This window comes from Hylobates moloch, unplaced genomic scaffold (genome assembly GCF_009828535.3).
Source record: "Hylobates moloch isolate HMO894 unplaced genomic scaffold, HMol_V3 SCAFFOLD_4, whole genome shotgun sequence".
NCBI lineage: Eukaryota > Metazoa > Chordata > Mammalia > Primates > Hylobatidae > Hylobates > Hylobates moloch.
In genome coordinates, this window is record NW_026652279.1 from 11,176,497 (window position 1) to 11,199,516 (window position 23,020).

At 42.3% G+C, this 23,020-nt stretch overlaps 1 protein-coding gene and 1 pseudogene across 2 annotated transcripts in view; both read right to left on the reverse strand.

Annotated features, from left to right (window-relative positions):
- Positions 1 to 23,020, reverse strand: part of FRMD4B (FERM domain containing 4B) — a 275,592-nt gene that overhangs the window by 200,526 nt on the left and 52,046 nt on the right. The window contains exon 1 of one of the 2 annotated variants that reach the window (XM_032149480.2): positions 17,558 to 17,818. The exons of the other annotated variant lie outside the window; for it this stretch is intronic. Coding sequence (XP_032005371.1) covers positions 17,558 to 17,719 — 162 coding nt within the window. The 5' untranslated portion in view covers positions 17,720 to 17,818. Of the gene's footprint in view, positions 1 to 17,557; positions 17,819 to 23,020 lie in introns of those variants that run through there. 2 annotated transcript variants of the gene reach the window in all.
- LOC116467745 (U2 spliceosomal RNA) lies at positions 2,933 to 2,998 on the reverse strand (annotated as a pseudogene).

Below are 23,020 nucleotides of genomic sequence, written 5' to 3' on the forward strand. Positions count from 1 at the left end.
CCTACCCACCTTGTCGTTCTTGGACAGGTGCTTTGCAGACTTCTTGAACAAATGCAATTGCCACATTTTGAGTATGTCTCACTCTTCTGCCTCATACTTGATACTCAGTCCTCCCCAGTGAAGTAGCCCATGGCATACTCCCACTTCACAGACGAGCCAGGCAAGCCAATAATGCAGGAGCTTCAGCACATAACTGTCTGGAGTGCAGTGGTGCAATCACGGCTCACGGCAACCTCAACCTCCTGGGCTCAAGCAATCCTCCTGCCTCAGCCTCTTGCGTAGCTGGGACTATAGGTACACACCACCATATCTGGCTAATTTTTTTGGCATTTTTTGTAGAGATGAGGTTTCACCATGTTGCCCAGGCTGGTCTTGAACTCTTGGGCTCAAGCAATTCTCCCACCTCGGCCTCCCAAAGTGCCGGGATTAAAAGCATGAGCCACAGGGCCCAGCTTGTTTTCTTCTTTTTAATCAAAGGAAACAGATGAAGTTGTTTATCAAATTTTCATTTGCTAAACTTCGTCAAAATTAATAGTAATTTTCTAAAGAATACACCTATTATGGAGTCTAACCATATTATTTGCACTGATGGTTTCAGAGTCATACTATAAGTTTAGAAGTAATGTTGAAGGTTGGTGGAAGAAAAGTAAAAGCTATCTTTAGTGGATATGTTGGCTCATGGTTTTACTTTCTGGAAAAACTTCAGATACGCAGTCCTATATATACATAAATACATACATGTATTTGTACATTTTTCATATGTCATACATTAAGTATGCACACATATTTATTTCTCCATAGATTTAAGCATGACCTATTTAGCTCAGAGAAAAAACACAAAGAAAAGGCCAGGGGAAAAGAGAAAAGGGTAGAAAGAACATAATCAAATTTGATTTAATTAAAACACAATGCACAGATAAAAGTGTGGTGAATTTTTGTAACCTAATTTAGTATATGAGCCTGAAAAAAATTAAACGGATGCAACTGTGTGCTGAATAAAGGAGACTGTTCAGATTCTGGCACTAACATCTCAAGAAAAAAAAAAGATTTTTGAAACTCAAGAGTTGGTTTCTGAAGTTTATTGAAGGAAAAACACATTCACTAAAAAAAAAAAAAATCTCATTCCCAAAAAGAATTTGAGAGCAAAATCTTATGAGCTCGGCTGGAACTATATCTGGCATCAATACCTAGAAAGTTCAAATTATAAAAATCCTAAGGAAGAAAGAGCTTCATAAATTTAAGTATGATTTGACAGTTAAGATTCTTTGTATCCTGACCAAAATTGTTTCTAACTTAAACACTGAATTCATTTAAAAATTGGTAGTAGCCTATTTATTAAAAGAAAATGTACTTTCTCCTGAGAAACATTTGGGAAATACCTGGTATGACTTTTTTCTTTAGCGATGATGATGATAGACTCTTTCATTATTTGATAGTGCTAATTAGACATAATAAAGCAGCTCTTGTAACTTAAAGAGTCAAATTCTCTCTATATTGTCTGTGCTTGCAGAATTTTGAAAAGCTTGAACACAGCCAAAGAGTTGGGGAAAGCAAGCTTTTAATTAAACACTAACAAAGGCCAGAAAAAATTTTGCTTTTGCTTCTGTTTTTTTTTTTTTTGCTCCTAAGAATCCAGGAAAATCCAATTAGAAGGGCCGTTCACCATTTAACTCCAGTGGATGGGAAAGACCTGAGACAGGGTCAGCACGGTTAAAAAACATACATAGAAATGCCAAAAAAAAGAGAGCAAACGGTCTGAAATGTCTGTCAGGAAAAACAGGGCACCTTCCAGAGCCCAACCACAGGGCCGGGTGCAGGAAATAGCGATCGCTTGACAGTCAGGGCTGACAAGAACTGCAGAAGCTGCCAAGTTCCCTGCCCTGGGCTGGGCACGGGTGGGTACTTGCAGCTGGCAGTACACACAAGCTGGTGTCCTTGAGGGAGCCCAGTGGCAGCAAGGTTAGAGGAAATAACCTACTCCGCTATCTAAAGCAATGCTTTTCTAATGAAATGGTCATTAGAGAAGCCAAACGAATGTATTCTCAATCAGCTTACGCTATTTTCAATAATGAAAAAGAATAAACCCACACATACAAATGTATTTCAACATACATGGCTTTTTCCCCACATGAGGTTTCTAAAGCTTCACGGAATGCAAACATTGCCTTTGGGCAGAGTTCTGCTAATGCTGCTTCCTCCTCCTCCAAATGCTTGGTGTCTTCTCATATCACGTGCTGCCTGTACCCTTGCCCGGGTGCCCATCGTCTCTCAGCTGGATATCTGAAATGGCCTCCTGACTGCTCTTACCCCTTTTAAGTCATTCTCCCCAGAGTGGCTGGAGCAAGCTTCTTAAAGTGTAAAGCAGATTCATTTGTTCATTTAATCAACAAGTATTTCTGAAGCACATTTTTGGTTCCAGGTGCTGTTCCAGGCACTGAGGATTCTAACAGTGAAGTCCCCTGTATGCCTTCAGCTACTAATAACGTTCTGGCAGGGGAAATGAGCATATCAACAAAGATATTCATAAAGTCAGGTGGTGTGGTGAAAAGGGTTACAGTGAAAAATAAAGCAGGCTAAGACATGGTTGGGAGTCACCTCCCTGGTTGGGGTGACATTTGAAGACAGACCTACAGGAAGTGATGGGGTAAGCATCGTGTAGACTTCTCAGGAATGAGATTCCAGGCAGAGAACATTCTGTGGGCTACAGCTCTGAGGCTGGAATGTGCTCGGCAGGTTTGAGGGACAGCAAGGAGGCCAGGGTTGCTGGAGAAGCGTTAAAGAGGGGAAGGGTGCTGGGAGTTAAGACCAGAGTTTAGGTGTGTTTGCTGGAACTGAGGCAGGAGTTGGGAGGAGTCTAGGTAGAAGGAATACTGATCACAAAGACACACAGGGGCCTTGGAGAGATAGTAAGGCCAGGTTGTTTCTCAGAGTCGGGAAGTCATTGAAGGGATCTGAACAGATACTACACTTGATCTTAGCCAAAAGGCCGAGAAGCGATGAAGGGATCTGAACAGAAAAATGACATGATCTGACTTACTGTGAACAAAATCCCACCGGACGCTGGGTTGAGAAAAGACTGTAGGGGCAGTTGGCATTTGCAGAGAGACCAGTTAGGAAGCTATTGCAACAAACCAGCTAAGAAATGAGGGTGGCTTGGCCCCAGGATCATGGTGATGAAGACGATGATAAGTGGATATATAGTTTGAAGGTAGAGCCAAAGGGATTTGCTGATGGGTTAGAAGTAGAATGTAAGTGTTGAAAACTAGCCAAGGTTTTCATTTCAGCACCCGAAAGAGTGGAGTTGCCATTTACTGACAAATAGCCAACTACAAAGTAAGCTCTGAGAGGGCAGAGCTTTTTGTTGGTTTCTTGCTGTATCTCCACTGCCTCAACCAGGCCTAGAATGTAATAGGCCCTCAGTAAATATTTGTTGAAATGAATGCACAAGTCATTCCCACATTTGAAACAACTTCAATTGCTTCCCACCACACTTACTGCAAACTCTAGAACACCAGGGCACCCTGTGATCTAATCTCTGCTGCCTTGCCAAACCCACCTCTCATGACCTTAACATTTCTTGCAACACTTTGGCCACTCCACTCTGCTCTCCATTCCTACAACATCCTAAGGTCTTTCCTGCCTCAGTGTCTTTGCATCTGCCATTACCTCCACTTGGAATGCTGTTCTCCTTGGTCTGCACATGCCAAGCTCCTTCTCATCCTTTGAGTCTTGACATTAATAAAATCTCGGAAAGAAGCCTTTTGTCACATTTCTCCCCTGCTAGCTTCATCCAGTGGACTCTCAGCTCCAAAAGGGCAGGGCCTACCTCTGTCTGTTATGCTGTTGTATCCCAAGTGCCCAGAAAAGTGCCTAGAAGGTAATAAATATTGCTCAATAAAAAGTGCTTTAATAAACAATGAGGCTGGGCGTGGTGGCTCATGCCTCTAATCCCAACACTTTGGGAGGCTGAGGTAGGCGGATCACCCGAGGTTAGGAGTTCGAGACCAGCCTGGCCAACACGGAGAAAGCCCGTCTCTGCTAAAAATACAAAAATTAGCTGGGCGTGGTGGCACACACCTGTAATCCCAGCTACTTGGGAGGCTGAGGCAGGAGAATCACCGGAACCTGGGAGGTGGAGGTTGCAGTGAGCTGAGATCATGCCATTGCTCTCCAGCCTGGGTAACAGAGCAGGACTCTGTCTCAAAAACAAACAAACAAACAAATAATGAATGACGATATCTGATAGAATGGTAGTTTAAATGATGATATCCAGTGTATATCATGGTCCACTCTTTTTAAGCATTATATATGTGTGTACGTACCTACACATATACATACACAAATATTCATTTATTTTTCACTATTACCTTAGAAGGCAGGTATAATATTAATATCTCCAATTTAAAAATGAGGCACAGACATGGAGTAACTTGCCCAGGGTTATACACGTAATGGGTAGCAAAGCTGGGATTTGAACTCAGGCAGTGTGGTTCTAGTGTCTGTGCACTTAAACCCCTAAGATTTACAAGGATTCCCTTGTGCTGATGCGAACACCTCCATGATTTGACTTTAGGGATAACTGGGGTGAGAGGAGGAGAGAGAATGCTCAGCCAGGTGTTTGTAGATGCTTGCATGTTTGCAATTAGAAATTAACAACTTCACCAAAGACTTTTTCTTCTTTTGAAGTGGAAAGGCTACTTAAAGAAATGGACTAGGCAGTCTTACCGACCCTTTTTACTTTAGTTTAAATGAGTTTATCAAATCTGGCTGTGGTTACAGAGTTTGGTAGAGGGAGCGATCAGAGACTAGGAGAGTGCTAGAAAGGAACGTAGGTAAACGTAGAAAAGGAAGAGGCTGACTTTAGGTAAGTGGCAAACTAAGTGCATCTCATTCAATGACTCAAGTGGATGAGATTAGGATTTAGACACATCTAAGCTCCAATCTTTGCTCACGAACAAATTAATTAACAACTGTGAACAATTTCTGTATTTGCCAAATGAGTTTAATTATACCTATTTAACATCATTAGAAGAATTAAATAAAATGGTGAATACAAAATGCTCAGCACTGTGTCTGACATATAGAGAAATGTTTATTAACTAAATATAACTGGCCAGGCATGGTGGCTCATGCCTGTAATCCCAGCACTTTGAGAGGCTGAGGTGGGAGGATTGCTTCAGGGCAGGATTTCAAGACCAGCCTGGGCAATAACAAGATCCCGTCTAAAAAAAAAAAAAAATTGCTGGGTGTGATGGCGAACCTGGAGTCTTAGCTACTTGAGAGGCTAAGGCGAGAGGATCACTTGAACCCAGAAGCATAACACTGCAGTGAGCTATGATTGCACCAATGCACTCTAGTCTGAGACACAGAACAAGACCCTGTCTCAATCAATCAATCAATCGATCAAAAAATGCTTAAGATGAGCCAGGCAGCCTAGTGAAATCATTTAGATAATCTTGTTTTGTCCCCTCAACGACCCTGGTAGGTAGGCACTATTACTTCCTCATCTTACAGAAGATAAAATGAGGCACCAAGAAGTCAAGTAACTTGTCCATGTCACACACCTATTAAGTAGGGTGTTTGGGCTTAAATCCTGGTCAGAGTTTGCACTCTAGCATGATAACTTTTGGCTTAGGATCAAGTCTTTGCCAGGGTTCCAAAATTTTTTTTTTTTTTTTTTTGTTGAGACGGAGTCTCGCTCTGTCGCTCAGGCTGGAGTGCAGCGGCGCAATCTCGGCTCACTGCAAGCTCCGCCTCCCGGGTTCACGCCATTCTCCTGCCTCAGCCTCTCCGAGTAGCTGGGACTACAGGCGCCCGCCACCACGCCTGGCTAATTTTTTTGTATTTTTTAGTAGAGACGAGGTTTCACCGCGGTCTTGATCTCCTGACCTCGTGATCCGCCCGCCTCGGCCTCCCAAAGTGCTGGGATTACAAGCGTGAGCCACCGCGCCCGGCCGGGGTCCAAATTTTTACATTTGAAGAGCTACTATTTCTCCATCAATGTTATCTTTAACCTTTATACCAAACTTAAAAGATCTTATTTTATCTTTTTATAGATAAATAAACAGGCTTAGAAAGGGTAAGCAGCTTGGCTCAAGGTCATATAGCCGATAAGTGATGGAGATTTGATTTTTATCCCGGGTTCAGCTGTGTCTAGCCCATTCTATTTCCCTATTTTATCAAGGACCTTTTCTCTCTTAGGTAATAAGCATCTAATCGAATTTTAATGAGACAAACTAATTCCTGTAAAAATATTTGCTGGCTACACTACCCAAGGGTAGCATGATGCTTAGAATAACCAGGTCTTCTTAGCAGTTGCAAATCTCAGGGTCAGATCAGAGGACAGCTTACACAGATGGGAAAGATAGCAGACATGGGGTCCTAGAGCCTTTGTGCATGAGGATATCGAGTTCTTAGTACTATGGAGTGAGGGTCAGAGTTAGGAGGAAGAAAATTTAACAGTTTCCTGTCAGAGAGACAGAAATAAAGCAACTAAAAGTTGTGAGCATGTTTGCTTTTCTAGTATAAACCAGACAGTAGCATTAAGATGCTAGTGCTGCCTGATAAAATCCTGTGCCATAAAACCATGTGCCCACAGTGTGTCTACACAGTGGTCAGTGGGCCCCTTTCCTGGTGGCCATCCAGACTACAATTCTTCATCTGGGTGGCGAGAGGAATGAGTCAAGGTTTCTGCAAACTTTAGAAGCTTCAAAGGTTAAGAAATTACGTGCATAAGGAATTATGAACAATGCATATGTGAAGATAAAATTGCCAGACATCCATCCAACCATTCATCTGTCCATCCAATTGCCTACCCACCAACCCATCCACCCATCCAATCATCCATCCACCCACCCACCCACTTACCCATCCACCCATGCAAGCATCCATCCAACCAAACACCTACCTATCTATCCTACCTACCACTCATCCATCCAACATCCATCCAACAATCCACCCATCTATCCATTCATACACCCACCCACCCACTTGCCTGTCCACCCATCCATCCATTTATCCATCCACCCCATCCCATCCATCCATCCATCCATCCATCCATCCATCCATCCTTCCATCCATCCAATCATCTATTTAACCAAGCACCCATTTATTGGTCCATCCATATAACATCTGACAGTGTTTTTAGTGCTTTTAAATATTAATACATTTAACTTTTGTAACCATCCCAAGAAAATAACTCTTTGATGTAGGTACTATAATTGTCCACATTTTACAGCAGAAAAAAAAAATGGAGCTTTGGAGAACTCACATAACCAGTAAAAGGTGAGTTAGGATTTGAATTCAGGCGGTCTGAGTTCATAGACTTCATCTTTAAGCAGTAGGCTGTTTCCACCCAGTATTTTTTGAGTGAACGAACAAATGAACAAACGAAAAAATTGTATCTTTATGTGTCATTTCTCTTAAAATAAAGCATCAAATTTGTGGCCAGAGGCTGAGTGTTAGAGTCAGCTAGCATGCTATTCAAATCCCAACACTGTGACTTATTACCTATTATAATAAGTATATAAAATCAATAAAATGGGGTTCATAATATCATATTGAAGAGGAGAAAGGCACAACATCTAATACAGTGTGTAAAATCTAGCAACTCTCCTTTTCAGTATACACCATACAGAAAGTCTTGCTCATATGCACAAGGAGACAAGTAAAAAAATTTTCACTGTACTGTCATTTGGAAATAACTTATGTCTATCAACAAGAGATTGATATATTCATGCAATGGGATATAGGGATTAAAAATGAATTTAGAGATGAATCCCAAAAACTTACTGAAAGAAAAATAAAAGTAGCAGAATGATGCATACATATATAAATTTTACAGACACACAAAGTAATATATATTGTTTATAGATACAAACAGATGTGACATAATTATAAAAACATGCCTGGGAATAAAAAACTTCAGGGCAAGATTTTCTAGGGAGTGGGAAGAGGTACAAAGGAGGTTTCAACTGATTCAATATAATTTTATTATATTACAAAAAAGTATCCAAAACAAACATGGCAGATTATTAGTAACATGCCTTAAACAGTGCTGGGAGCACAGATTTTTCCTTGTATTATCTTTTATATTTCTGTATATTGAAATAAGCCCTTAAGTTTTTTCTTCTTAAAGGTAGTACATGCAAAGTGCCAAGCATAAGTCCTAGCATATAGAAAGGCGTAGCATATAGCAGCTGCTTAATATCTAGTAGCTGTTAGTCAAGTCAAGACAGCAAGGTTACATAAAAGTACCAGTTAAAGGGAAAATAGCTATTTAAGCAAAAAACCTTACCTAAACACACACACAAAATTTAAGAGACAAAAAAATACTAAAAAGGACATTAGGGGAAAATGGAACTATTTAATTTACTATATTTGCCAGCATTTTTTATAGCAAAAGTTTATTTCAAGGATGCCAGAATGTATATCTGTTATGTATGTACATATATACACAATATATCTAATTACATATGGGTGTTAATTTTAATTTTTTTTCATGAGAGCTTAATTTCTATCTGCTTTCCATGTTTTAAGTCATATGGTCTTGTTTATAAAATTTAGAACTGCAGATCTGATTCCTCATTTGAGTCATTCAAACTCTTCCACAACAACCAACTGGGACATCAAAAATATAATGTTCAGAATAAACATAAGTAGGGGATGAATGAGAAAGTTATTTTATGCTACAAGCTCCACCAAGAAAAGATGGAATGTGAAAAACAAACACTCATTTGAAGAGTCCGGAGACTCCATTCCTGATGCTTTTCAAGCTGTGCAACAAAGGTTCAAAAATGCTTTTCAAAGAACCTGGGACTAATTTTGTTGAGTTTAGCTGACATGTTTCTTTTAGAAATTTCTGTCAGGTGATGGGCTAAAAACTTAAGATAAAAAAATTAAAAATTAGTTTTTGGGTACCTTAGCATCTTAGTTCCCTGCCATAAAATCTTTGGTTACCAGAAAAAGCAGGAGATTAATTTTCTCAGTGATAAATGGACTCATTTCATTTATCACCCAAATTTTCTCTCCTTTCTGTATGTGTTAATCACTGCTATAATGGTAAGTAGCTGAGTCTGCTGTGGTCCAATCCCTTGAAAAAAGTGTGGCAACCAGTCAGGAGAGCTCTGTGAAGGCTAGCTGTGTTTTAAAGCTAGATTCTACATCCTCACGCCAAGGCAATCTCACTCTCCACTTTCTTCCTGCTGGCCTTGCTTCAGGGCAGGCTTTAGTCCTAGCACCTGTTGGGGAGGCACCCGTAGAAGGTGCTTGATGTGTTGCACAAACTTTTCTCCCCAGCTGTCGGGAGTGTTGTGAGCCGACAGCTCTCAGCCCCCTCTGGAAATTGCAGTCCCTTAAAGAGAACTGCCTCCTCCAAGGTCATCCTATCCCCCTTTTCAAGGGTAGCCCATCTCCGATAATGGGTTAATGATGGTGGGGAGAAGACCTACCCCTCTCGTAACAACCTGGGACAATTCTCAGCTTCAGAGCTACCTGGGAGGTCAGCTGCAGTTTTTGTTGAGCCTGAATTCTAGTTCAACTTTTCCCTCTGCTTAATCTGCTTAATCCTACTTCTTCTTCTTCTTCTTTTTTTTTTTTTGAAACAGAGTCTCACTCTGTTGCCCAGGCTGGAGTGCAATGATATGATCTCTGCTCATTGCAACCTCTGCCTCCCGGGTTTAAGCGATGCTCCTGCCTCAGCCTCCTGAGTAGCTGGGACTACAGGTGTGTGCCACCACACGTGGCTAAGTTTTTTTTTTTTTGTATTTTTAGTAGAGATGCGGTTTTGCCATGTTGGCCAGCTGGTCTTGAACTCCTGGCCTCAAGTGATCCGCCCACCTTGGCCTCCCAAAGAGCTGGGATTACAGGCTTCAGTCACCAATCCTACTTCTTTTTTATTCCCTTCTCCAGGTGCAGGTCTTCAGAGGGCTCTCTAATAAACTTCCTGCTTGTTAATCTCCATTTCAGAGTCTGCCACCTAAGGAACCAAATCTGTGTCAGCATTTACGCTGTTCTGTGGCAAGGCAGAACTGGTTTGCCTGGCCCCTTTGGTTGGGTGGGTATGTGACCAGTTCTGCCAATGACTGAGAAGTGACATGAGCCACTTAGAAGCCAAGCATTTAACTGCTAGGACCAGACTCTGAAGAGCTCTTCACCTTCTATCAGGGCACCTGGCAATGTTTAGGAACATTCTGTGGACCTGAATGACAGTAATCAACCAAGCTTCCAGCCAACCAGTGATTGGATAGGTAGTATAAGCAAAAGTAGAGGAAATTACTGCTTTAAGCCACCAGGATCCTGGGGCTGTTTGTTGCCATGGCTCCTCATCTATGCTGACTGATACACTGACATCACTACAACAGCCTCCGAGCTTCCCTCGCCTTACTGCTTCCCTATGCAACACTTCCCAAATCTATCTGCCTCACGGCTACCAGTGGTATTTCTAAATCAACTCCTTCCTTCCCCACAAAGATCTCCCCATAAACATCAAAATTCTAAAGTACAGGGTCATTCAAGTTCAGGCATTATTCTCAATCAAAATCTCTTTGTCTTTGTCTCTCTACTCATCAAGGTTAAAAAAAAACACACAAAAAACCCCCTTTATAATCCCCAACAAAAGTCATGTTCCATGCCTGAAATACCCTTCTACCTTCCTCCTACTTGTCCTTCAAAGAAAGGCTTAAGACTCACTCCCTCCAGGAAGCTTCCTTGGTCCTTCCCTTTTGCGTTATTCCTGTCTGGTTTAGACTCCCTCCACTGATCATCTAAAAAGCCAAAGCCCTTTCATAGACCTTGGTTTCCTTCACTGTCTCCCTTACATGAAAATACATGTTCTGAAGGCAAGACAAAAGTCTATTTTGATTTTGTGTTTCTAACACCTTGGCATAGGAACTGAGACTTGGTGAGCCCTTGATAATTATTTTAGGTATGAATGAATGAACAAATGAATAAATCAATCTATGACTCCAATCATTATATTTTACAGAGAAGGACCTAGTAAAGGTAAACTGAGCACTCATCCTGAACATTTGTTTTTTAATTTCTAAGTAATTATAATTTTTTTTTTTGAGACAGGGTCTCACTCTGTTGCCTGGGCTGACGTGCGGTGGCACAATCTCAGCTCACTGCAGCCTTAGCCTCCCAGGTTCAAGCATTCCTCCTGCCTCAACCACCTAAGTAGCTGGGGCTACAGGCACACACCACCACACCCACCTAATTTTTGTATTTTTTGTACAGGTGGGGTTTCGCCATGTTGCCCAGGCTGGTCTCAAACTCCTGGGCTCAAGTGACCTGCCCACCTTGGCCTCCCAAATGCTGGGATCATAGGCATGAGGTGCCACACCCAGCCACGACTAGGTTTTTGATGAGAAAAATTTTCCATATTCCTTTAAGTTCTGTTTTTCTGTGATCGAATTATGGACTTTTTTCCTCTAGTATTCTCCATCTTTTTTTTCTTGTCTGGGGATTGGCAAACTTTTTCTGTAAAGGGCTGGATAGTAAATATTTTCAGCCTTGTGGGCAATAGTTCTTGTATCAGCTACTGAACTTTAAGTAGTTCAGACACAACTGCTCAATCTTGCCATTACAGTGTGAAAGCAGCTGTAGACAACACATAATGGATGAGCCTGGCTGTGAGCCAACAAAACTTTATTTACAAAAACAAGAGGCAGGCCAGACTTTGCCCACAAGCCATAGTTTGCGGACTCCCTTTCTACTCCAACTAATTTAGAAGACTGTGGAGAGTGAAGGGTGAGAGCAAGCAAACTGTATACAGTATGAAATGTACAAGGGCTCAATAGGGAATTGTCCTTTGGAGGACTTGGCCTTTGCCCACCAATGTGGTGAGATCCAGAGTTCAGGCATTACCAGTTTGTGGATCACTGGAGTCGGATATAGCAAGATTGTCTCTTCAGAGACCCTAGTGGGAGATGGCTGTGACCTTCTAGATTTTCACTGTGGGCTTAGCTAAAAGAGGATGTGCTCTACTGTGCGGAACACAGTCCAAATACCCAGGGTCCACCCCACACAAGCTGCTGTGGGAAATTTCACAGTCTCTTTTACTGAGCATCCTCAGGAAACATGTAAAAATGGGAATGTAGTCTCACTAAGTCCAGGTGAGACTAGTTCCTCTAGTCTCACCTATAAAAGCAATAGTAATGCCCCTAGCTACCCTCTATCAAGTACCTTCTCTGAGTTCAGTATTAAATCCTTTACATAAACAAGAGCTAACATTTATTGAGCATTTGATTGTGCCAGGAAAAGTGCTAAGTGATATATATGTTCCGTCATGAATTTCTCACCCTATTTCATAATGTGGCTACTTCTGTTCCCTCACTCTTACCCAGGAGGAAATGAAGCTCAGAGGGGGAAAGCAATTTGTCCAAGGTCAAATTTGTTCAAGTTGAGCCTACAGACTCTGCCGTGTTCTGTGTTGTATGCTACCCCCTCAGGGACGGCTACCTGCCTCAGGAGAGCTGACCCAGCCTCTTATTGGTCACTTAAATATCCCGGAGTCTATGCAATAACTCCCTTCAGGGTTTGCAAGAAATTCTACCTTTGGGACACTGGAGAGAAGGGGAAAATCTAATCCCAAGGAATAAACTGAGGGTTTTGTTAGAACATGCCACACTTAATAAAAAGCAAAGGGTGTTGATTATTTTTTTCTGTAATATTCTGTCATCATTTTCCACCTAAGTTGTTTGTGAAACCTAATTAATTGCTATAACAAAACCCATCCAGGCAAGATATAAGGAGGATAGGGATACGGCTGATGAATCAGCTTTTAGCATTTAGCTTAAAGTGAAGGTGAATGCTCATGTCTGCTACTTTAGCCAAACTCAAGGCTTCACTCATAAAGTAAGTCTTTGTTCAAGGCAGCCTCAATGCAGCCTGAGTCTGCTTTTTATTTAGTCTCATTACTACAGAAAGGCCTTATAGCTAGTATCTTAATTATTCATGGTTTGTTGGCAAATTGAGTCACTTGCTTCTCCAATATCTAGAAATGGAGGAAGTGTTCAATTCCAAAGAAATTATGCCTTCCTAGCTCTGCTAGCCTGACAATAATGTTGTTGGCAAATACCTTATGAATAGGTGGGAGATCTTATTTCACTTATAGTATATGAATAAAAAGAACATCCCCAGGAGACTGCCAGGTATTTCATGTAATGGATACCTCCCTTCCCACCCTATTTCTCTCTAGAGTGATTAAGCTTTGGCTTTCCTTACAAACAAGACTATTCAGACTAGAAGCAAGCAAAATGACACCTTTTTATCAACAAGATCATATAAAATTTGGTTCAGTAAAATATGTAACTCCCTGGTGTGTGTGTGTTTCTAGTCCATATGCCTGAAAGCTGAGCAGTGCAGTGGAACAATCCCCTCTCTGATTTCGAATTCACAATTATGGGATAGCAAAGGGGCATTCTTATGATAAGCCCCTTAACTCAAATTTGTATGGCAAAATACCTACAAAGGTATTTGAGCATTAATTTTTGTACTTATCTTGAAAAATAGCTAACATTTTTATGTAAAGAGCACTAGATTTGATATTCTAATGATGCAGTGGACATTGTTGGTTGCATTTCAGCCAAACATTCTGCCTTTCCTCCCGGGCAGCTCTGTGGTCTGAGCAGGGCCAACCTCACTCCTAGGTTCGGAAATGGGTCCCTTCCCCCTCTAGCCTTAGCAAATCAATGCAATCCAGTGTTTCTTAACCTTTTAATTCATCGTTACCTGCTTAAGGAGACTTTTTAGATTTTTGTTTGTTTGTCACCCCTCCTATTTTATTTTATTTATTTATTTATTTTGAGACAGAGTCTCACTCTGTTGCCCAGGTTGGAGTGCAGTGGTGTGATCATGTTTTACTGCAACGTCCATCTCCCAGGTTTAAGTGATTCTCATGCCTCAGCCTCCCGAGTAGCTAGGATTACAGGCATGTGCCACCATGCCTGGCTAATTTTTGTATTTCTAGTAGAGATGGCGTTTTTCCATGTTGGCCAGGCTGGTCTCGAACTCGTGAGCTCAAGTGATCCACTCGCCTCAGCCTCCCAAAGTGCTGGGATTACAGGCATGAATCACCACACCCAGCTACTTTTTGTATTTTTAGTAGAGACGGGATCTCGCCATGTTGGCCACGCTGGTCTTGAACTCCTGACCTCAAGTGATCTGCTCACCTTGGCCTCCCAAAGTGCTGAGATTAGAGGTGTGAGCCACGGCACCCAGCCCAATCCCTACCATTTTAATGTCACAGATATGCTGTATTTCTGTTTATATATTGCATGTATATTTGTGCTTTATAAATGAAAGTAGTGAATTTTTTTCCCACTCCCCTCCTCCAAAATAATTTTTGCCTCCTTTGGGCCATTTCACTCTCATTGAGAATGCATAAATTGTCATCCCATACTCTGTGCCAATCAGTGCATGGCATCAGGAGTGGGTACAGACCCTAAATCGGAGTTCTAGCATGTAAACTGGGACTTTTTTTTTTTTTTTTGATAGTTGGAGGATATGAGAAATTCTTTCTTTCTGGATGTGTGGATATAAGGCCTGAAACTGCTGTGATTATCTGCTATTGCAAGGGAAGAAACCAGGTGAAGATAAAGCCAACACATGAGCAGGACCAGGACTGAAATCATGGTACCCTGATCAAACAATACCTAAAGTTCATTCTACTGCTAGACTTTTCAGCTGTGACAAAAGTCATTTCTTTTTACTCTGTAGGCAAGTTTGACTTGGGTTTTCTATTATAATAAAAAAATCCTAACTGATAGAAAAGATAACATTTATTGGATGTTTTCTAAACTCCAGGCAGCATGCTAAATATCTTACGTGTCAATTAATTCTTTTATCAATCTCTGTGATTAGTACTATTAATTTCCCATTTTATAAATGATGAAGCTGAAGTATAGTAAGATTAACTTACCCATGGTCATACATAGGCAAAGACTGGATTAACTCCCTTGTCTATTTAACTTGCAGTTACTGTCCTTTAGTTCCACACAGTTGTCACTACTTTTTCACTTAATATTTGAAAAGCATTAAAAAATGATCTTTCTTTGCAAAGGATTATGTTGCACAATTAAGAATATTCAAAGGCTGAAAATATTTTTGAAAATCTTATTTTTGCAAAAGCACAGGAAGTATTAAACTTAGAGATCATTTTCTTCCGATTCTGCATTCATAAAAGCCTTTGTTATTCATTTTCATTGATACATATTAGATGTACATGTTTTGGGGGTACATGTGATAATGTGGCACATTCATATAATCAAAGCAGGGTAACTGGGGTAGCCAATACTTTAAATATTTTAATTAATTAATTTTTTAGAGGAAGTCTCCCTCTGTCACTTAGGCTGAAGTGCAGTGGGGTAATTATGGCTCACTGCAGCCTTGAACTCCTGGGCTCAAGTGATCCTCCTGCCTCAACCTCTTGAGCAGAGGGAACTACAGGTGCATGCCACTATACCTGGCTGATTTTTAAATTTTTTGCAGGGATGGGGTCTCACTATGTTGCTCAGACTGGTCTTGAACTCCTGGGCTCAAGTGATCCTCTCACTTCAGCCTCCCAAAATGTTGGGATTACAGGCATGAGCCATGGTGCCCAACCATTATCTTTTCTTTATGCTAGAAACATTCAAATTATTCTCTTCTTGTTATTTTGAAATGTACAACTGATTAATGTTAAAAATAAGGAGTGGGGACTTATTATTTTTTCTTTTTTTTTAAGAGATGCGTCTCGCTATGTTGCCCAGGCTGGCCTCAAACTCCTGGGCTCAAGGGATCTTCCTGCCTCAGCCTTCTGAGTAGCTGGGATTACAGACGCACAGCACACTGCCTTACTACCAACATTATTTTAGATGTTCTTATCAATTATGATATGGTATTGGCTCAGTCACCATCCATTTTAGAGAAAAGAAAAAATATATATATTTTAGTAGCTCAGTCTCTCAAATTGCTATTGCGCTTAAAAATTATCAGTCAACCTTATAAAGAACCCATAAGGTCTCAGGTTTCTGGAATCTTTACTTTTGAATTGGTCAGTAACAGTATTAGAGATAAGCCATAAATCCTCTGAATCCTTGGGGAGTGAGGCACAGAGTCACTCTGGTTGGCTACAATATTTGCGTTCCCTTTTTGAAAGTTTCTCAAACATTAAAAAGAAAAACCAAAATTACACAAGGGGCACTTATTCTACAGACCAAACTGAACAGGGATTTCCCAAGAGAGGAAAAAAAAGCCTTGAAAGACAGACACACTTCTGGCTCCAAAAAGCCAGGGAGCTACGTAATGTGGCCAGATGGGATATATCCACAATTCTCTAATACTCTCAAACTCCCACATGCTGCCCTGGTTCCCAACCTGCCTTTCAGATTCCATTTCAAAATGCAAGATATCACAGATATGTTATACGAAGCAGAAGCAGTGAAAGCACAAGTTCAAATGTTCCTCATATTTTAACAAGGATGACAAGGGGACGCTGACTCTTTAGACTTCCATAGGCTAACCTTAGGTGCTGGCCTTTTCATTTTGCCTGATTGATGGAAGACTATGGTTTGTCAAAATCAAATGCTTGATCATGTATGAGACACAATATAATGAGATATAAATTCTAGACGTATTAGGAACAGTGTCAACTGGGGGGAATCCAGGAAATGCAACAAATCTATTCCACATCACAGGAAAGAAAATAAGATACTATGTTTCCACAGTAAACACCAAGTATATTTCTAATTAAACAATGCAGATTTTTAAAAATCTCAAATATATTAACAACCAAAGCACAGAACTTTGAAATCCATAAATTACTGTTTAAAAAAAAATCCAGGCAAACTGCAGTCCCAGAGAGGATGAACGGTCTCCTAATTGAGCAAAGTTGCTGCATTTTTTGCCTGCAGGATGGGACCGAGCAGAGAAATAAAGGGGCTGTGTTGTGTGACAGGGGGTAAATCCTAACATAAGCATTCCAACGTGTAGCAGGGCCACCCCTCCCTTCCCCAGCCTATCATCCTCCTGCAAAGTGTTCACAATTTGCTGTCCTTCCTTCCAAAAGCCAGTAGACACAGAATCAGCTTTTCCTGGCTCTGCCTTACAAGTTGGGGCTGCCTGATGGAAAACAAAATCCAACGGAAGGATGCAAATCCACCAAGGCCCCCTTTGCCAGCAAATTGGTGTGAAACCGTTGCTTCAGAAGCAGCCACTCCCACCCCCAACGAAATTAAAAAGAAGGACTCATTTGAATGTCTAAGTGGCTTTCTGCAGACCCTCTGCTGCAAAGCAACAGCCTCCCTAGCCAAGCGCCAGCCAGTACACCATCACTCTGTAACAGATATCTGCAAACGCTGGGACTATCTCGCAAGTGCCCCCCATGCCCGATTTAAAAAATTCACAAGCTCTGTCAAGCAATAGTACCTAGAGCTGCTGAGCGTTTGACCCAAGGGCCAAGCAGTCTGCTAGGAGTTTAAGAAGAGCTGGGGGGAATAAAATCATACAGGTGGAGCCGGCTTCCCATGAGTGCCGGGCATCCTGCTGGGGCCCTCGGGTGCCGCTCGCCCTGGCTCACCTGGTACACGTCCTGCAGCCCGCACCACGTCCGCAGCACCTGGTGGCAAGCCCGCAGCCTCTCCGTGTACCATCTCCGCAGCGTGGACACGGTCAAGTTCCACACGAAGCGGCTGCCGCTGAACAGCAGGTCCTCCACGCCACACATGAACACCGAAGCCATGCCTCCTCCTTCGCTCCGAACCCGGGGGTCCCGACTCTCGTAGGTGCAGCCCCGACCCCAGCGGCCCGCCCGCCTGGGCTCCCGACGCCGGCTTCTGCTGGCAGCCGGCGGGTCAAGCCTGCCACCAAACTCGTCTTTCACGGTGCGTCCTAGCCAGGCTCCGGCGGCATGCCCTGGGATTGGGTGCCCGCCAGCCAACGGCTGCGACTGGCACACAGAAGCCCAGTGTCCACCCCCGCCCGCTCGCAGCGCCGAGCAAGCTGTGCTAAGCTCCACCAAGCTGGCCCTCGGCGCTCCCGAGGCACGGGAAGCCCTGGCCGGCGAGGACTCCCCCTGGCGCTTCCCCAGGGCGCGGGGCAGGGACGGAAGCGGAGCAACTCTTTGCAGGCAGAGAGGGGAGCTGCATTTCAGCACACTTGGCTTCCACGTCTTGCGCGCGCGCGAACACACACACACACACACACACACACACACATCGGACGAGTAGTCTCCTAATCTGCCTAGGGGAACACCTTACTCATCTTGCTCTGTTCACACTGATAAACACCTCTGGGCAGCCACAGATGCAGAAGAGACAGAGAGAGAAAAAAAAATCTCCAAGGCATCCCTTTGGACCCTATTCCTGGGGGAATAGCCATGAATGTTTCCTTGGTTCTGCTGGAAGCAGGAGATGAAGGCAACAGTCTCAAAGCAACAGGCGGCCCTAGAACCTGCCTTTGCTCCTAACTTGAGGGTCTCAGAGAAAATCACAACCTCCTGTGGTTGCCAGCAGGAGGGCAGGTTTCCTCACACCAAGATGCTGCTAATTCCAATGCAGCAGTCAGGGAGAAAAACAGAGTTCTTGGTCCCTTGTAAATAGCTTGCCGTTACAACTGCTGGGAAACAGAAGCCCATAAGAGAATCGGTGGTTTAGTTCTGGAAAATTCAGCCTCTGGACAAGTCTAACCTCACCTACCAGCACCAACCTCCATGGGTAGTTTATTCTCCCCTCAAAACCAAAGGAAATTGTCCCACCACTCATGAAGTCACTAGATAACTAATCTTATGTATTTATTTATTTATTTAATTTGTCCCTCAGGAATTGATACGGATTGTTGGAAACATTTGGAAAAGGGAGCTCAAGGAGTCTCACCTACCACCAGTCTCTGTTTTCCTTTATTTATTTTTGAGACAAGGTCTGTTGCCCAGGCTGGAGAGCAGTGACTCAATCATAGCTCACTGCTGCCTTGAACTCCTGGGATGAAGTGATCCATCTTCCCACCTCAGCCACTGGGACTACAGGTGCTAAGTTTATTATCATTATTATTTTTTTTTTTTTTAGAGATGGGGTCTCACTATGTTGCCCAGGCTGGTTTCAAATGCCTGAGCTCAAGCAATCTTCCAGCCTCAGCCTCCCAAAGTGCTAGCATTACAGGCATGACCCACTGTGCCCAGCCTCCATTTTCCCTTAGAATGTATGAAGATTTCTCATAGCAAAAGTGCTGTAGCAAATTTCAGGATGGAGTTTTTTCCTGAATCCATCTGTAGGTCAATTGTCTGTATTTTCTTGGCTGTTTCACACCTGGGTTGTTATCTATGCTATTAAGTGGCACCAAAAGGAAAGGTAAGGCACCAAAGCTTTTCTCCTGAACCAGCCCAGAAGACTCCAGAACAGATTATCGACAAGTAAATCAGCTTGATTTCAGGTATCAAATGTGCTTTTAGAATCTTAATTCAGGTGAAACTCAATCAGTCAAAACACGAAGAACACAAAATCTGTCCTCAAAGTGCCTGTTGTTTTCAGTGACTGTAATCAGAAAACTTTTAAATGAGATTTCTTTCTTTAATAAAATTGCCTAAGAGTTTTTGTTGAATTAGTTAATAGGACACAAGACTTGGTCCAAGATTTGCAAACCTTTCTTCACAGTAATTCTTCCCTATGTGCCATCAGTATTAGTATTGATGGTTTTTTTTTCAAGATGATGGTAATGATGAATCTGAATATAATAGATTTTACTGAATCAAAAGAAAATGAACTTAGCTTGAAAAAGAAATGTCATCATGCTGAATGGAAAACTACTGAACTTAAAAATGGCCTATTAGTACAAGCAAGTAGTGGTGGTACATTTTTTTTTTTTTAACGATGCAGTTCGACTGTGTTCTCGGAAACGTCAGGCAGCCAAGGGAATACCAGAATAAAACCTACAACAGGTCAATTACCTCTGTCTCATGACACCATCCTCTCAGAAGAGAGGCTCTCGAAACACTCTGGCTGTTAGCTGTCTGTGCGTAGGTCTAATGTCAGCAGTCACTTTCAAATTCCATCATTTTCGTTCAAGGTTTCCAAAGTCAGGGCAATTTTTTAGAAGATAGGATGTAGTATAATAGGGGCTCTCAAAGTGTGGTCACTGGGCCAGCAGCTTTAGCATCACCTGGGAATTTGCTAGAGATGCGAGCTATCAGGCAGCCCCAGAATCAGAAATTGTTGGGGGCTGAGATCAGCGATCAGAGCTTTCAGTTGGCCTCTGGAGGATTCCGACTCATGCTAAAATTAGAGACCTACAATAGTGATAGTATAGTGCTTAGGAGCTAAATCTCCTAAAAGAGACACACCCAACTTCAGATCTCTGCTCCTCAGGACCCGTGAGACCCCAAATAAGCTCCTTAAATCAACAAAGTGTCAACGTCCTCACTACAAAAAGTTTGGGGAAAATTAAGTAAAATATTCTGTATAAGGTCTTTAGCACGGTGTCTGGCGAAGGGTAAGCATCCAAAGAAAACTAATCACCATCACCCCCCGAATCAAGAATTGTTTCAATTTTTTGTAGTCACATAAAATAGTATAAGTAAAATGTGGGTTTTTAAAAATATAGATTTAGTGAGTATAAGTGCAGTGTTGTTATATGGATATATTGCATAGTGGCGAAGTCTGGGCTTTGAGTGTACCCATTAAGTTATTTCTCATCCTTCATCCTCTCCCGCCCTCTGACCCTTTCCAGTCTCCATTGTCTCTTAGTCCACTTTTTTTTTTTTGAAACGTAGTCTCCCTCTGTCACCCAGGCTGGAGTGCAGTGGCACCATCTCAGCTCACCACAACCTCCGTCTCCCGGGTTCAAGTGATTCTCCTGCTTCAGCCTCCCGAGTAGCTGGAATTACAAGTGCACAACACCATGCCAGGCTAATTTTTGTATTTTTAATAGAGATGGGGGTTTCAGCCTGTTGGCCAGCAGGTCTCGAACTCCTGAACTCGTGATCCTCCCCCCTCGGCCTCCCGAGGTGCTGGGATTACAGGCGTGAGCCACTGAGCCAAACCTTCTTAGTCCACTCTCTATGCCCATGTGTACATATTATAAAACGTGTTTTTAAATTTCAACTAGTTACCTACCTGTGCTTTCCTATGACTTCCTGTTTGCTGAAGGTGAAAGTTGGTGGCAACTTGTTTTCAGGGAGCAGTTCTGTTGCTCTTTCAAGTTCCCAAAAAGCTTTTTGAGCTTGATCTTCCCCACTAGAGGCAACTTTTCCTGTGGACTCAGAAAAGCTGGGTGCAAGACAGAAGACATCTTATTTCTACTGACATAAACACTGATGCTTTTTTTCTTATCCAAATGGCTTTCCTCTTTTGTACAAGAAGTTCAAAGGTCAAGACTGAGTGATTTTAGAGGGAAGGAAGTGCAACTTCCTCCACTCCAGGGACTGCAGTGGGTGGCAAGTGAACCCAGATGTGCAGAAGTGGAGAAAAGTGCTACCCAAGTATGGCATCATCCTTAAAATGGACTACCCACATGGGACTAACCAGATCCCAGACACACACCCTTGAAGCTGGTCTAAAATTTTCTGTGGAAAAGGAGCTAAATCAAGCTAGCTTCAACACTGTCTTGCTTTTTCTTTCTTTCTTTTTTTTTTTTTAATTTAAGAAGAGGATTTTCTTTCCTCCTCACCACAGAGTTCCCTGCAATACACTGTAATTTCCTGCAGCTCTCTCTGGAGGCTTAAGAAGATGCTTCGGGTGGCAGCATTACTCATACACCTGGGAGTTGTGCTGTCGTAAAAGAGAAATTGTCGTTATGCCTGAGGCTCCTGTAGGTTCTCCTTTGAGGAATCGGCAGGAAGAAGAGCATGAATGCCAAGAAGATAGGACAAATTCCAACCCCTGTCTCTAGGAAGAAAGAGCAACTTAGTGAAATGGCAGCTTCCAGTGGTCCCCTCTGCCTGGCAAAAACACAGAGTCCAACTAATGTCTGTGGTCATTTTTCAGCTGTACTCTCTACACACCTGAAAAACTAGTGTGAGTAAACTGACAGATCATGGACGTCCAACATAGGGCTCGAGGTGAATGAAAACGAGGTCTAGTTCAATGGTTCTCAACCGGGGGCAATTTTGTACCTCCCTCCCATGCTGGGACGTTTGGCAATGTCAGAAGACATTTTTGGTTGTCACAACTGGGAGGTGCTACTGGCATCTAGCAGGTGGAGGCCAGGGATGCTGCTAAACATCATATAATGCACTGGCGAGCCCCCACAGCAAAGGACTCTCCTGCCCAAAATGTCCCTGGTGCAGAGGTCAAGGAACCCTGATCTAATTAAATGCTACACCCTGGCCAGGAACGGTGGCTCATGCCTGTAATCCCAGCACTTTGGGAGGCCGAGGCTGGCAGATCACTTGAGGCCAGGAGTTTGAGAACAACCTGGCCAACATGATAAAACCAATCTCTACTAAAAGTAACAAAAATTAGCCCGGAGTAGTGGTGTGCACCTGTAGTCTCAGCTGCTTAGGAGGCTGAGGCAGAAGGACCGCTTGAACCTGGAAGGTGGAGGTTGCAATGAGCTGAGATCACACCACGGCACTCCAGCCTGAGCAACAGAGCGAGATTCTGTCTCAAAAATAAATAAAAAATAAAATAAAATAAATGCTACACCCTGTTCTTCCTCTAACATGACTAGTTGTGGAGAAACACTCTTCCCTCTTATTTTCTTTCCAAAAGGCAAAAGAAATGAAGCAATCACTGTATAATGGTTTTTTGTTTGTTAGTTTTTTTTTACACAGTCACAATTTTGAATATAATGAACTCAAAGTCTTTTGAGAAATAACCGGAATACCGTTTCCTATGATTTTCACTTACGATTTTTGGATACTTATCATCCAAAGGGAGAATAACTATCATAACAACAATTAATATTTTGGTACTTCAGTTTTTGTTTCATTTTATTTATTTCTTTATTTTTATTTTTTTTATTATACTTTTAAGCTCTAGGGTACATGTGCACAATGTGCAGGTTTGTTACATATGTATACATGTGCCATGTTGGTGTGTTGCACCTGTTA